Genomic DNA, 15,070 nt, shown 5'->3' with positions numbered 1-15,070 from the left:
ACATTTATTTCATCCTCCAACTCTTCTTTTCAAACAGATTGTTCCCACCTATGACTTGTGGGTTGGGTTATCTGGTGTGAACATAACTTCTACCTCCTCCTGCCACCAGCCCAACATTGCTCCAAAGTGTGACAGGGAAGTCCTATCTTTGGAAGAAACTGTAACTTCCACCAGCCTATACTTAAAGAAATGTGGTCTGACCAAAACAAGATGCTTGCCGATCATCTTCCCTGGAGCACTCTCAGCTTCCATCCAAGAAGATGATTCTGGGCTCCACAGTCTCTGTTGCACAGGACTTGGCAGAGTGCCATTCCATCTTATGCCTCTGCAAACACTTGTTGTGGTCAGTGGTCCTGGGCTCAAGTACCTCAACCTGACCATTTTAGTTACTACCAGCACCCAAAGAGACCTAGTCTCTATTGAACTAAGAGGAACATGGAACAGAAGGTTCTCACAGGAGAAAGCTATATATTTGTGAAACCCTGAATACAGAACCCACTTTCCACCACTCCCACCTGCAGAATTTGGCTCAATAGGGGAAAAGGGATTTAGTGATGGGAAAGTTACAGATTCATTTTGAAAGTGAAGTGGTACCATAGGGACCTGCATGGTGAAAACCACTGCATGAATGAATAACCAACCAAAACAGAGTTGTGTAAAGAGGAGTTTGTTTGGACAAATTCATCATGTTGCCCTGTGATTAAACCATCACTCCTATTCTTTATGCCGGCTTAGGCTTAAACCTTTGGAAATTCCCTGATGGACTCCTCTTAGTGAACTTCAGTTACGGGTTTCCACTTGACCCTGTGCCACCCCGTGGACTACTCCTATCTGCCGAGTATAGCCTTTCCGGTTCCCAGCAGATGCCCAGGCTCTTTAGTCCCTGCATAAAATCAGATACAGTATTCTGAGCTGGAAGGGAGCCACTAGATCTTACAGTTCCACACCTTCATTTTTACATTTGAGAAATCTAAAGTTGACATCCCTAGGAAGTGGCAGAAGTAAGTTTGAATCTCAAGTCTATCTTCTTCCGCAGGCCATGCTCCCTTGATAAGCACCAAAGTCTTGGGAAGAATGAAATTAACTACCTTGTAAAACAGTGTAGGTGTTGGGAATGGGGGAAGTCTGAGGGGAGTTCTGGGTCACTCAATCTTCAGAGTTCTAGAGGAGAAGGAAACCCTACAAGTGAAATATGAGAAAGAACAACTGATGAGGGAGATAAAGAGTGCACACCATAATGGAAATCAAGAAAAGAAAGCATTTTAGCTTGAAGGAGAGGATAACTGTGTCTGATGTTATAAGAGGTTGAGTAAGAAGAAGCCAGGGAGGTGACTATTGGGTTGGCAACGTGGAGATGGTTGGAGACCAGCAGAGACGTGGAGATAAAAGTCAGAGAAGAATGGGTTAGAAGGGAAGGTTTTCCATTTTCGAATGGGGATAAAGACATTTTTACCCTTTCACATTCAGGAGAATGTGAAACAAAACCACAAAGCCCATCTTTGAGGACTCTAAGAAATATGTAAGCCATAAGAACACTATACATATGAGGGCAGAAAGAGGACAGAGGAGTGACAAATGAAGCAAGCAGTGTGGAGAAAAGTCAAATATAATCCTGCAGAATGAGATGCTAAAGAGAAACAAGTCTGAAGCCTAGCAGAACCCTAGAAAGATCAAAACCTGGAACTGTCAGATACTGCAGAAAGCAAGGAAGGGCTAACAAGGTGAAAACTGGACTATTGTTTCAGAGTTTATCTTAGGAGCTGTTCAACCTTCAGAACCACCACCTCCACTACCTGTGAAAATTACCTCTTCTCTAGCTGCACCAGAGAAGAGAGGTTTATTCTCTGGCAAAATTAGACAAGGATGGTTTCACCATCAGACACCAGGCCAGGGAAAGTTATGAAGACATCTGTATAACAAATGTGATTGCTTCCAGCCCTCCCCCTTGCCAATTCCAGACTAACAAGTAAGGAAAGAGTTTGAAAACTACTTTTATGTAGAAATAAACATCTCGGGGTGGGGGGTTGGGGGGCAGAGGAATTTACATACACTGATGTTTGAGGGTCCCCAACCAAGAAGCCTGTTGAGAAAAGCTGGCCATCCACCAGTTGGCATGCCCCACCATGCACGCAAAGCTTTCAGCAAGTTTTCCTGTCTTGCTCATGTGCTATGAACAGACAGAACAACAGTAATCTCTGGATCACTCTACATTTGAAGAAAGTCTGCACCAAGAAAGACAGGGAAGTGGGGAAGCAAGTACTATTTCAGGAAGTTGTGCTGTGAAGAGAAATGCAAACAAATTGGTCAATAGCTAGAAGGAGATGTGGGGTCACAGATGATTTTTTTTTTTTAAGATGAGAGATACTAGAGTATATTTATATGCTGGTAGTCAGCCTCTAGTTTTTTTCTTCCTGACTTGAAACAAATGTGTAGTCACAAATATTTAGAAAAAGGCTTCACAGTATTTCTGCTTCTGGTTAGGATGTAGAGTAATGTGAAGAACCTTCATTTCCATGGTCAACCAGAGAAGTCCTGATGAAATAAAATTCATATGTTTCTATGGGGCTAGCAGACACACAGGAAGCACTGATGAACAAGCCCTTTATAGCTGAGCAGAAATCTACAGAAGCTTCCATACTTGGTGATGGATGAGGTCTGGGTATAGGCAATTGGAAAAGTAGTTTAGCCATGGACAGAGACTTCTCAGAAATGAGGAAAAGTCAGCTGAACTGACATTGTTAATCAACAATGTGTGCCAGAGGGATGGATTATCTGAAGGAGCCCCAAATGAAAAAAAAAAAATCTGACAATTCTCCAGCTCACCTGCACCTCTGCATTTTTTCCAAGAAAGTAGCAGTGGAACTGCTTTTTTACTTTTTTGCTGAAAAGGAAAGAGAAATTGCATGATCCTATGGATCCTTGCAGTGCTTGAATTCTGGAGTTCTATCAGGGTTGAATCCAAAAGCCAAGCAAAAAAATAACTGAAGCTGTACCCAGCTCACTCCCAACTCAAATACTGAAAAGACCACAAAGGCAGGGCAGGGCAGAAGTCTGAGAATTAGGCTAATAACAGGGAACATACTCTAATTAAAGCTGTGACCCAACCCAAGCTCAACTTAACTCAAGGAGGAATCTAAATAATCAACTCTCCCAGCCCCCACCACCCTAGCTCACAAAGATAAAATAGTCTGCAGTGAGTGAACAAAACAAATCAATGTTGTACCTAAGTTTCCACTGTTCTGTTTTGTTTTTTTTTTTTTTTTATTCACAATGTTTGAAACACAAATTAAAAGATTATGAGGCATGGGAAAAGAGCAGGAAAATGTGACCCATAATCAAGAAAAAACACAGTAATGGAAGCAAACCACAGATCATTCAATGGTTGGAATTATCAGACAGGGATTTAAAGCAACTATTATAAACATGTTAAAGAATTTACAGGAAAAGGTGAATATAATGGAGACACAGGATATCAGAAAGAAAAAAAAAAAGAAAATTCTGAAGAACCAAGTGAAAACTATGGAATTGAAAAATACAACATCTGCAGAAAAGTGATTGATAAACTTAAAAACAGGTTAATAGAAATTATCGAAACTGAAAGAGACATGGAACACCTTGATGGCAGTCAGTTAAGTGTCTGACTCTTGATCTCAGCTCAGGTCATGATCTCACAGTGAGTTCAAGCCCCACATCAGGCTCTGTGCTGATGTTGTGAAGCCTATTTGGGATTCTGTCTCTCTTTCTCTCTGCCCCTCTCCCCCACTCGTGCTCTCTCTCTCTCTCAAAATAAATACACTTAAAAAAATTTTTTAACTGAAAGAGACAGAAAAATGATCAAGAGGCAGAGTGGGGAGATGAACCAGCTCCTATGATTTGTGGGATAATATCAAGTGGTCTAATATATGTGTAATTGGAGTACTTTACATGGTATTCTGCACAAAGATTCAAAAATCTCAAAGAACCCCAAGCAGGACAAGTACAAAAAATAAAAACAAACAAATAAATAAATACCATCACCTAAGTCAAAATAGTTGAATTTCTGAAAACCAGAACAAAGAGATAATCTTACAACATAGGGAGAAGGGAAAAGATATATTACAAAGAGAGAAGCAACAATGAAAATCACTTACTTTTCATCAGAAAAAAAAAAAAGACATGCAACCCAGAAGACAACAAATTGATCTCTTTAAAAAGATGAAATGAAATAAAGACAACTTAGAATTCTATATCTAGTGAAAATAACCTTAAAATTACAGACAAAAATTAAGACATTAAAAGGAAAAAAAGCCTGAAAAAGTCATCACCAGCAAACCTGCACCAAAAAAAAAAAAAAAAAAAAAGACTACTAAAGGAATTCTTCAGGCTAAAGGAAAATGATACCAGATGTAAACTAGATCTACAAAAAAAGGAAGGAGGAATAACAGAAATGATAAACATTTTCTTAGTTTCATAAAATGATGATTGTTTAAGATAGATATAATGACTGTATTTTTGAGCTTATTTCATATACAAAAGTAGAATATATGACAATAGTAGCATAAGGGGTGAGAGGTGATATATGGAAGAATATTAGAGGGTTCTTTAATTATATGAGAAGTGGCATAATATTAACTTATGGTAGCCTGTTATATAAAGTAAGGATGGAAATTGCAATCCATAGAGCATGCTACAGAGAAGATGTTACTACAGATCCTACAGATGTTAAAAGGTATTGAAGGAATATTATGACAACTTTATAGAAAGAAATCCAGCAATTATAAAGGAAATGAATAAATATCTGTATGGATTACTGTATATAAATTATAGCTCACTAAAAATATATATACAGAGACAGAAAGGGATCTTTGGTTCAGCATGCATCATGAAATTATTAATCATGTTGGCCTCTCCTTAGGTAAAAGTCCCAAAGAGGCTATGATTTATATACATTATAAACAAATGATTAGAGTTGACTGTAAAACATTATGACTCCAGAAGTAGCAAGAAAATGTCTTTAATTAATCTATGATCTCTTGTTCTGTTCACTCTGTTCTGCTCACTCAGCAACTGGAGGCATAAGTCCATCTGGAAATGTTGTAAAGGCAGCATTAGTGGTAATAAATAGCGATGTGTGCTTACAATATAAGTTGAGGCTCCGAAGCCAATAACTGCCGGACAGTTGAGAAAAGTCCAATTCCACAGAAGCTCTTTTACTAAGAGGCAAGAAGTCGACAATGCAGAACTGATGTTGGGTTATTTTGGGGTGGCAGTGGAGATTGTTTTATAGACTGAAAATGTGGTAGACATTGCATAAGCCCAAGGAGGATTTTGCAGTAGGAACATCACCAGGACACTTAGGAGAAAAGCTTGTTGAATGAAATGCTTCTTGACGTGCTTAAGTGTGTTGATCCTTTAATGTTTTCGTCGGAAAATAATATCTAAATGTCACATCACAACCAGAATCTCGGAAAGTAATCTTCATTAAGTATGGGAAAATTCACTGTTCCCAAGGCAACAGAAAGTACAGCAGACACTGTGACTGTTCCTCCCACCTCCTACCCCTACCAACCAGTGTGGTGACGGGTGCATGGTGCATGCTCAGCAAATAGTTGGGGAAATGAAAGAATGGATGCATGGATGCATCTAAGCTGGAACCATTCATTCGACAACAGATCATCTACTCTGTGCCCATCATTAAGTGTTGCAGGGATTGTACAAGAAACACAAGACATGTGGCCTGAAAACCCTTCACTTATATGTAGGAACACTGGCAGACATGAAACCGCTAAGGAAAACAGGAGACTCTTTAATAGCAGCCTCTCTGTAGGATTCCCTGCCTCTCTCATTTCCCAGGAAGATAACATTTCATTTGGTAATAACCAAATCCTCAGAGAGGTTCTTATCAACCCCTTTCAAAGATCTTTCTCCCAGTTTGCTTCCGTTTCTAAGAGAGCATTTAAAAAAATAGGCCCTTATTAATAGTTCTATTGTCCCACAATTAAAACCAACCCACCATTCCCATGAAACCGTCTGTTTTGTTTGCTTAGATGTTGTAGGTGCTTTTAGAGAAGACGAAGGGAGTAGGGAGGTGGGGGCCGTAAGTCATTTGATCTTCTAACGAGGAAGGGTATTTTATGGAGAGATTGTGATCACTGCCTGGGCCTCGTGAGCTCCTATCTTGCCAGGCACCAAGTGTCAAGGAGAAGGACATTTTCCAAAACAGCTTTCGCTTGTTCTGGTACCAAAAAAATGGAAAGCTCAAGAAAATACTTGTAAAGTAAAGGAAATAGGCTTAGAGAAAACACCCCGGTTCCCAGACTTTATTTGGCAAAGAAAAAATACAATGAAGCCAAGGAACCTTTTCCACACCCCCAGGATGCCTTTTTTAACCCTCTTTTTTTAAGCTTCAGCCTTAACGTAATATTCCAATTTTAGTGTTGCCAAAATGTCCCAAACTTCACAAAGATAAGACCACATTTGCTTTTCTTTTTCACATTTACTTTTAATTCCCAATCTTTCTCACCTAATTATCAGATTAGCCCCTCCTCCTTAGTGCTCCCAACTATTCTGAGGGGCTACATGTGCCACCTCTGTGTGCTCGGGAACAAACCCCCATTTTCCTATCCCAACCTCACCTTCATATCCCAGTCTCACCCTCTTGCCACACTGCCATTGTCATTACCCTCACGAAACTGCTGACTGGCAGGGCAATACTGCTTCCTGCCGGGTGACTGATAATGCCACCCTCTTCCCACCCAATGGTGGCAGCAGTGAGGGACACGGCTTTCATCTTTATCTCCCCTTTTAATGCGCAGATATATGCCCTTTCCTATCACCAAATAACAGCGTTGAATTCGAGTTTAGAACTGGTAAGGGGAGGGTGGTAGCTAAACAAATCATGACATAATCAAATGTTATTGGTTATAAAATGCCCTAAGTGCTATGAAACGAAAATTGTTGGGTGCCATGAGAAAGCCTAATTGAGGGAGTAAATCTGAATAGGGGAAGTCAAATAAAGAAAGCTACTTTGAGCAACTGATATTTAGGTTGGGACTGAAGTCTGGGTAACAATTAGCCCAGTGAAGAGCTAGACAAATGGTATCTTCGGTCCACAGGCAGCAGTGATTGCAGGCGTCAAGGGCCTGTTGAAGAAAGTTGCTTGGGAAGACTTGGGTGGGGGGCACGGGGCTCAAGTGAGGAGACTGGGGGCAAAGTCATACAGATAAGGCTGAACAGGGATGCAGAGAAGTCATCCCATATAGACCCTGGAAGCCATGGCAAGGATTTCAGATTTTATACCAAGTGTAATCAAGTGCTATTGAAGGATTTTGAGGAGGAGAGTGAATGGCATGTTTTGATCTGTATTTTAAGAATATTATGACAGCTATGTGGAGAATGAATGGAAGAAGGGCAAGAGGGCAGTCAAAAGATAGCAAGTGTCTTAATGGTCTAGGAAAGAGATGCTGATGGCTCAGACCATGGCATTGGCAGAAGAGATAGGGAAGTAGAGAAGTAGTCTAGAATAGCACTGATGGACTTGATGACAGATTATGTAGGGGAGAGGAAGGAGAGAGGAGAGCGAAGGTGGACGATCCAGGAAGGCTTCTGGTTTCTGACTTGGGCAACTGGGCATGTGGTCTGATATCTGGGCACTGATAAGAAAAGTAGACAGGAGCACCTGGGTGGCTCAGCCAGTTAAGCATCCGACTCTTGATTTGAGCTCAGGTCATGATCTCATGGTGGTGAGATGGAGCCCCACCTTGGGCTCCCTGCTGACAACTTGGAGCCTGCCCCACTTGGGTTTTCTCTCTCCCTCTGCCCCTCTCCCCTGCTCATGCTCTCTCTCTCCACAAAAAAAAAAAAAAAAAAAAAAAAAAAAAAAGGAAGGAGGGAGGGAGGGAGGAAGGAAGGAAGGAAGGAAGGAAGGAAGGAATAAATTACACTTTCTTGCCCTTTGAGCATGGTATGGAGCTATTTAAAAGACAGGAACATGGATATAGAATCTTAAATCCCAGAGAGAATGGTCCACAAAGATTCATTTTGGTCCCCAGACCATCCACATTTCCCACTACCAGTTGGACGTTTTCCCAGTGCCATAACCACTTCCCCTTTCTACCCTCCCCCACCACCTTGAGCAACCAGAGTAAGAAAACACAGGCACCAGCCCACAGAAAACACTCTTGGTTGTCCTGGAAAGCGTAGATTGCCTGGACTTTTATTTTCAAAGCTGACTACATGGTTTCCTTTGGCACATCCGTGCGGGTGGCAGAGTTTGCTCCGGACGCCTGCCACTCCCACCCGCGGTCCCTGTGGCAGCCTTGCCCTGAGCTCTTGGTGTTCCCCTCTTTCCAACTCACATGAGCCATTTGCATCTTGATATAAAGTTGCCTGAGTTGTCATGTGTCCCCTCAGGAGCAGTTGCATTTTAGGATTCATCTCCAATGTAGAATGAAAACTTTGTCCTGTTAAGGACAGAAAACTCTTCTGAGCAGGTGGATATTCCTGCAAAAGGCTCCTTTCTCTCAATCCTTGAGATTTCACTTACCCCGCACTATGGCTGACCCTGAATGGATAACGTACTATAAAGACTTTTTCTCCGATAGGCTTTTGGGGGACCGTTGGGATAATATGGCAGTACCCACAGAGATAAGATAAAGGTTAATGCATCTGTCTATCCACAGGAAAGCATAAGAGGCTCTAAGAAGACTAACAGGGTGTCTTTGGATTTCAGGGAACAGATCCGTCAGGGCCTAGAAGAACTCCAGAAGGTCCTGCCGGGAGGAGACACTTACATGCATGAAGGATTTGAAAGGGTAATTTTAAAACCATTTTCCACTCTAAATATAAAGTGTGACAGGGAAACATTAACATAAGGTTGGCTGATGAGATAAGACACATGTACCAGAACAACACCCAATGGCAATGGCAAGAAGGTAAACAAATTTTTCCCGCAAGCTTGTACACTGTTAACCCTATCCAAAAGAAGTGAGTTTCCTTGATTCTTCCCTGATCCTGGTAAAGGACTTGTTAGCTAATGCTTGGCTGACACTTACGAATCATGCCACACACAAGTCCCCGGCATTCCCGGGGTAAACTTTTCTATATGGTGCATCAGTGGTTGAGACAGAATGTCAATGACTTCAGTCTTAAGGAAGACAGGTCCAAGTCTGTGACAAGTAAGACATGGATCCACGTTCACAGGTATACGGGTTAAATGTCAGGGTAACTTCAGATGAATGCCGTCGATTGATATTGGAGCGAAGCCTGGGTGCATCGCATAAAGAATCAAGACCGAGCCAGCCTATATATCGAGCATCAGAGCCCGCTGCCCACTATGGCGCTCGGAATGGCAAACAGAGGCTGTGTGTCTAACGTCTCTTCCGTGTGTTTTTCAGGCCAGTGAGCAGATTTATTATGAAAACAGTCAAGGTGAGACAATAATATGAATTATCCAACTTTTTTTTCTGTGTTTGCTTCTGATAAAGTGTCTCAGTAATTTCATGTTACAACAGGTTTATGTGACATTGCCCATAACCCTACACAGATCATCACATAGAAGGAAATGTATAGCAAGGTGACGCACACCAGGTCAAATTCTGTCTTGTTGATGCCAAAAAAATTATATAAAAATAATGAAAAAATTATGGGCCACAGTCTATAATGCCCATGAACAGCTTGCATGTTGAATTCATTAAACTAATAAATACTTGGAAAGGTTAGTAAAGTCTTGGATTCTTATGTCAAATTTAATTTTTTTTGTCCATTCCCAAGCTCCAAGCCTCTTCACTACTGTGATTGGCTATGATATTAAGATGAAGATACCAGTGTGATTTACATGAAAAAAAATGCATACAATGTACTTAACAGAGTATTTAACATATAGAAAAAATACTTGTTATAATTTTAGCTGTTATTACTATTACTGCAGTGTCCTTCATGGATAGTATTGCTTTATCTGAGGCAAATCTTTTGAAAGAGATCCAATATTACAGTGGGGACTTTTCTCCCAAGCCTGTAGAGGTATCTACTTCCTATTTCCCTCTCAACTACAACAAATAGAACAGACCCGGTATCGACACAAACACTTGTTAGTATAAACCAATCATCAGCAATGTTACTAGAAGTCTAAAAATCACTGAAAGAATTCTAGTAGGTTTTGCCAACTGCTATGATAACTTCCATTCAGCTTGTAAATCATGATGGCTATAACTCCTTGCCCACTTCTTCAAGGGGTGATGTATAAGGTCAACTACAGCATGTGAGAAAGACTCCTGAACAGCCCAGGTGGTAGAGTTTCCTCCCAGGCCTTGACCTCAGTCACATGTGCTGTTAATAGAAAATAATAGAAATTTGATTCACTGAAGCTACTCCCAGATATCAGTCCAGGGACCATTCCAGCAGGTTTGGCCATTTTTTGGGATAAGACTGAGAGATCCACAAACAAAACCTACTCCCCCAAGAGTCGTCCCCACATGAAGATGCATGCTTCTCCATGCTGAACTTGCTTCTAGTCCTGAAAAAAAAGTTGCTGGTTCTCACGATATTGACCTCAGGTGATTGAGCTTATAAGAGATCAACCCCAGGGCTGAGGGGGTTTCCCTGCGTGCGGCGGGATGGACTGAGTGGGTCTGTGTTGTGTTGAGCAGGATACAGGACGGCCAGCGTCATCATTGCTTTGACCGATGGGGAACTCCATGAAGACCTCTTTTTCTATTCAGAGAGGGAGGTAAGCAATGGCCTGGCCTGTATCTAACACAGACATGGAAACAAGGCTTCTTCCTCCTCAAATGGGCTGCAATCTTTCTACTCAGACAACATGATCGGTGTCTTTGTAAAATCCCTGGGTAAAAATAGTGTGTCATTTGTAAAAAAAAAAATAATAATAATGATAATAGTAGTAATAATTCATTTTTAAAAAGTGAACCCTTGTATCTTACACATGATAGATATTTTTCCCCTTTCAAAATATTTGCCTATTACTCTGTGTTTGGAGGGATAAAAGTTGTCTACCATGACTTTATTGAAAGCATTATATTTATCCGGCAGTTTTGAAATACTATATATCACCTTTAAACAAAAACATTGGTACCATTTTCTCTCCATTTCTACTAAAAACAGGAGGAGGGAAAAGAAGTACTTGACATATGTAAGAGCCAGTCTTGTTAGAACATATTAATCATGGAGATTCTCACTCTGAGAAGCAAAGTCGAACATTAATTGGTACAAAGGAAATTGTAATTGCTCCTGCAGTGTTTCTTCTTCCTTTTCTTTGTGTTCTCAAAAAGTACTCTTCAAAGCAAGTGAAAGAAAAAAGTACTGTTTAAAGCAAGTGAAAGATTCTACATGAAGCCTTCGGTTTGTATAAAGAGTTTCAGGAAACTCTTTTATATTTATGTATTTATTCAGGAATTGAAAAGTAATGCTTATATTTAGGAAACCCTTTCCTTTTTAGTCTTAGATTTGAACTACATGTACAATTGGCCCAAGAAGCTAGTTCACCATTACCGACAAGGTGACAAAGGTTCATTCGGACCAAGTTAGAAAGAAATACAATAAGGAAAAAGGCAGTGAGGAAGGACGTGCTGGCCTCTGAGGGAGCAGTTAATTAGAGCATTACACTTACCTCAAGTTCTTGACCATTGTTTGATTTAAATTCAGCTCTCCTGGCAAATAAGTATACATTCATTCATTCGTTTGTTCGTTCATTCATTCATTCAGTGTTAACTGAGAGCTCAGCATGTGTTGGGCACTTTGCCTGATACTAGGGAAATAGGTGAAGTTGCTGCCCATTACTTACCATGTAATGATGTTTGGCTTTTGGAAGCCTCTTCTAGGAAAGGGCATGAGGAAATGCGGTAGGTAAACGCGTTCCTTCCCCCCTACCCATAACTAGTACAAAAGATCTTTCACAATGGGGAAACACACAAGTAAATGTGACAGACCCTGCCTGAGCATTTGGAAAGTAATATATTTCTATATTCTGAAGTTGAAACTAACTATACAATGGGAATGCAGAATGCTTATTTTGGGTGCTAAACAATCATCAAAATAAAGTAAAAACCCTAATAAGGAAGTAACTGAATATAAAATAAATGATGGATGTCAGAGGCTTAAAATAGGGGTTAGTAGAAAAGAATTTTAGGTATGGCGCATACAAATTTGGAAAAATATTTGGAGTGCCAGTGCCAAGAAAAGGAGGCTTTCTGAAAAAGAAAGATAAAGCCCAAGATATATAAAGAAATAAATCATCCCATTTTTGATAATCCTATATAAAATCCAACTAGAGGGGAAAAGTCACAGAAGTTATTACAGATAAGTCTGAAGCTAGACTGTGTCTAAACGTTTGTTTTATCCTTAAAGCAACAAGGCATATTTGGAACATGAAGGAAAAAAGATATATATATATATATATATATATATATATATATATATATATATATATCTGAATACCAAGTAGGTCTGAATACTAAAGTGAGGGATGGGAGAGGAGCACAATTCAAATCAGTATGCATACATTGAGCACCTACTACATGTTTACTACCAATGATTTATTAAGCACCTACTATGTATTCCAATGATTTCCAATTTTTATTTTCTATTCTGAAACATAGAAGAACCTGGAAATAAGATATCAGAGCCTTTACTAAAGCAAATATTAAAATCAAGCCAAAATATGGATGTTAATTCATTATGTTGTCCTCACAATACTTAATTGTAAATAAGGTCATGGGTTCACCTATTCAAATATAGACTGTAATTCCCATACCATTAAGCCAGTGTATTTTATGAGAACAAAAAAGGCCTTATTCACAAAGGGTGCTGACATTTATAAGTATCTGTGTTGTTCTAGGACTTGTATAGGGAGTTCTGCATATGTTATCTTGTTGAATCTTCAAACACTTTGCAGAGCAAAGCCAAACCTAGGTATATCGGGTTCCAAAGATCACATCCTTTCTATTAATACCATGCTGCTATTACAAAGGAAGAAAAATATGTCAATAAAAATTCTTCAGAGGAAAAGAATAATAATTTCCCCAGAATATTTTGTAAGACTTACCTTAGCCTACAGTCCCTTTTCCTACCCTCCCCCTCCCCCCCCCCCACCCCCCAGTCTTTCAAATCTTTTCATCAAGACTCTACTTCTATGGCTCTTTCCTAGTGCTTCCTGTTAGACTAATCACTCCCCTCATGTCCATCACACATTACATTAGGTTGTGATGTTTACTGGAGAATGAGCTCCCTGGGAACAGGGATTGCCCTCCCCACGATGGTATCTGGCACACGGGGAGTGCTTAATAAAAGCTGATCATTGGGGCACCTGGGTGGCTCAGTCAGTTGAGCGTCTGACTTCAGCTCAGGTCACAATCTCACAGTTCATGAGTTCAAGCCCCGCATTGGGCTTTGTGCTGACAGCACGGAGCCTGGAGCCTGCTTCAGGTACTCTGTCCCTCCTCCACTCGTGCTCTATCTCTCTGTCTCCAAAATAAGTAAACATTAAAAAAAGTTTTTTTAAATAAATAAATAAATACCTGATCATGGAAGTTAGTCTGGTTAACCCAAAAAGAGTATGTTTGCCACTTCTCTTTCTAATGGCTTTTCTTCATTGACCCAGGCTAACAGATCCCGAGATCTTGGTGCAATTGTTTACTGTGTCGGTGTGAAGGATTTCAATGAAACACAGGTATGTGCATGGATTTCCTCAGGTTGGGGAGTATACTAAGCTTGTGAAGATAGAGAACATGTATTCGTGCAGAGGGTATATCAGCAGCATAAACATTCCTTAGATAGGTTATTTTTCCACAAATGTTGAGTAGGTGAGAATTATTGGATGTGTAAGGAACATGAAGCCACGCCAATGCACTTGGAGCCTTTGCACACAGACTATCCAGGCAGCATCTTCCTTGGTTGACTTTCTTGGTAGATATTAAATTGCCAAGGTGTCAAAACAGAGCTGAATACAATTAGAAAACTTGTTGGTTGGGGTTTTTTTTTCATTTAATTTAATGAATCTAATTTTGTTTAAATGTCAAACATCTCTTTTCTCCCATTAGAAATTCAGTGCATTTTCAATACAAGAAAATAAACATATGGTTGGGTCTTGAACAATGCAGGGGTTGGGGTACCAACCCCCTGGCAAGTCAAAAATCCATGGACAGCTTTTGACTCTCCCAAAACTGAACTACTAACAGCCTACTATTGACTGGAAATAATATATAAACAGTTGATTAGTGCATATTCTGTATGTTATATGCATTATATACTGTATTCTCATAACACAGAAGCTAGACAAAAGAAAATGTTGTTGAGAAAACCATAAGGAAAATGCATTTGTAGTATTGTGCTGTATCGATTTTTAAAAAATCACATGTTAAGTGGACCCACTCAGTTCAAACCCATTGTTCAAGGGTCAGTTGTAATTGGTAAGTGGACAAAAAGTATGTACTAGTATATATATGCAAAATGTGAAATTTTGCTAACAACTTATAAATGTTCCTCGATGTAGTTCATCATTTCTTTTTGCTTTAATGACATGGAAGAATGCTTATAGTAAGTTATTAGGTCAATAAAATAGGGTTACAAAATAGTGGGAACAGTATGAGTACACTTTTAAAATAAATGTGTACCTTTGGGTAGGGGAAGTATGAAAGACTACATAGTGTATCAAATTAACAGTAATAGAAAAATGATGGATGGATGTTAGATAGACAGATGACAGATAGATAGGTAGGTAGGTAGATAGATAGATAGATAGATAGATAGATAGATAGATAGAAACTTTTTTCCTTTATAACACTCCTGGGTTTTCTGAAACTTCCCATTGATTATGTGTTACTTTTGCAATCAGTGAAAGTCCTGGAACTGACTATGACTTAGCAGTGACAGAACTATAGAGATTTGGAGTAGAAAAGTCCACAGATCAGATTTTCCTTTCTCCTGTCCTCTGCTCCATAAAGCAGGAGAGCCAAACCAACTGCAAGGGTCCTTTCCTCAATGAGCAATTTGGGCAAAAGGTAAGGGTCTCCATTCATTGACCTCACCCAACACCAAAGCTTGAATTTATTTTTAAAGTTGCTCTGAAAGGAAATTTGAG

At 39.8% G+C, this 15,070-nt stretch overlaps 1 protein-coding gene and 1 long non-coding RNA gene across 7 annotated transcripts in view; one reads left to right on the top strand and one right to left on the bottom strand.

The window, feature by feature from the left end:
• Positions 1-15,070, bottom strand: part of LOC144615934 (uncharacterized) — a 252,075-nt gene that overhangs the window by 35,161 nt on the left and 201,844 nt on the right. For 2 of the 3 annotated variants that reach the window (XR_014137416.1, XR_013554671.2), the window contains one exon: positions 8,179-8,441. This is a non-coding gene — a long non-coding RNA (uncharacterized LOC144615934). Of the gene's footprint in view, positions 1-8,178; positions 8,442-15,070 lie in introns of those variants that run through there. The other variant, XR_014137415.1, reaches the window with a different exon arrangement.
• ANTXR1 (ANTXR cell adhesion molecule 1) overlaps positions 1-15,070 on the top strand; it is a 218,941-nt gene that overhangs the window by 44,393 nt on the left and 159,478 nt on the right. For all 4 annotated transcript variants that reach the window (XM_060659422.3, XM_060659437.3, XM_060659436.3 and 1 more), the window contains exons 4-7: positions 8,711-8,792; positions 9,375-9,408; positions 10,626-10,705; positions 13,592-13,660. In XM_060659422.3, the coding sequence (XP_060515405.1) occupies positions 8,711-8,792; positions 9,375-9,408; positions 10,626-10,705; positions 13,592-13,660 (265 nt within the window). The remainder of the gene's footprint in view (positions 1-8,710; positions 8,793-9,374; positions 9,409-10,625; positions 10,706-13,591; positions 13,661-15,070) is intronic.

This window comes from Panthera onca, chromosome A3 (genome assembly GCF_046562875.1).
Source record: "Panthera onca isolate mPanOnc1 chromosome A3, mPanOnc1 haplotype 2, whole genome shotgun sequence".
Taxonomy (NCBI): Eukaryota; Metazoa; Chordata; class Mammalia; order Carnivora; family Felidae; genus Panthera; species Panthera onca.
The sequence above is the reverse complement of the archived record's forward strand: the minus strand, read 5'-3'. Positions and strand labels throughout refer to the sequence as shown.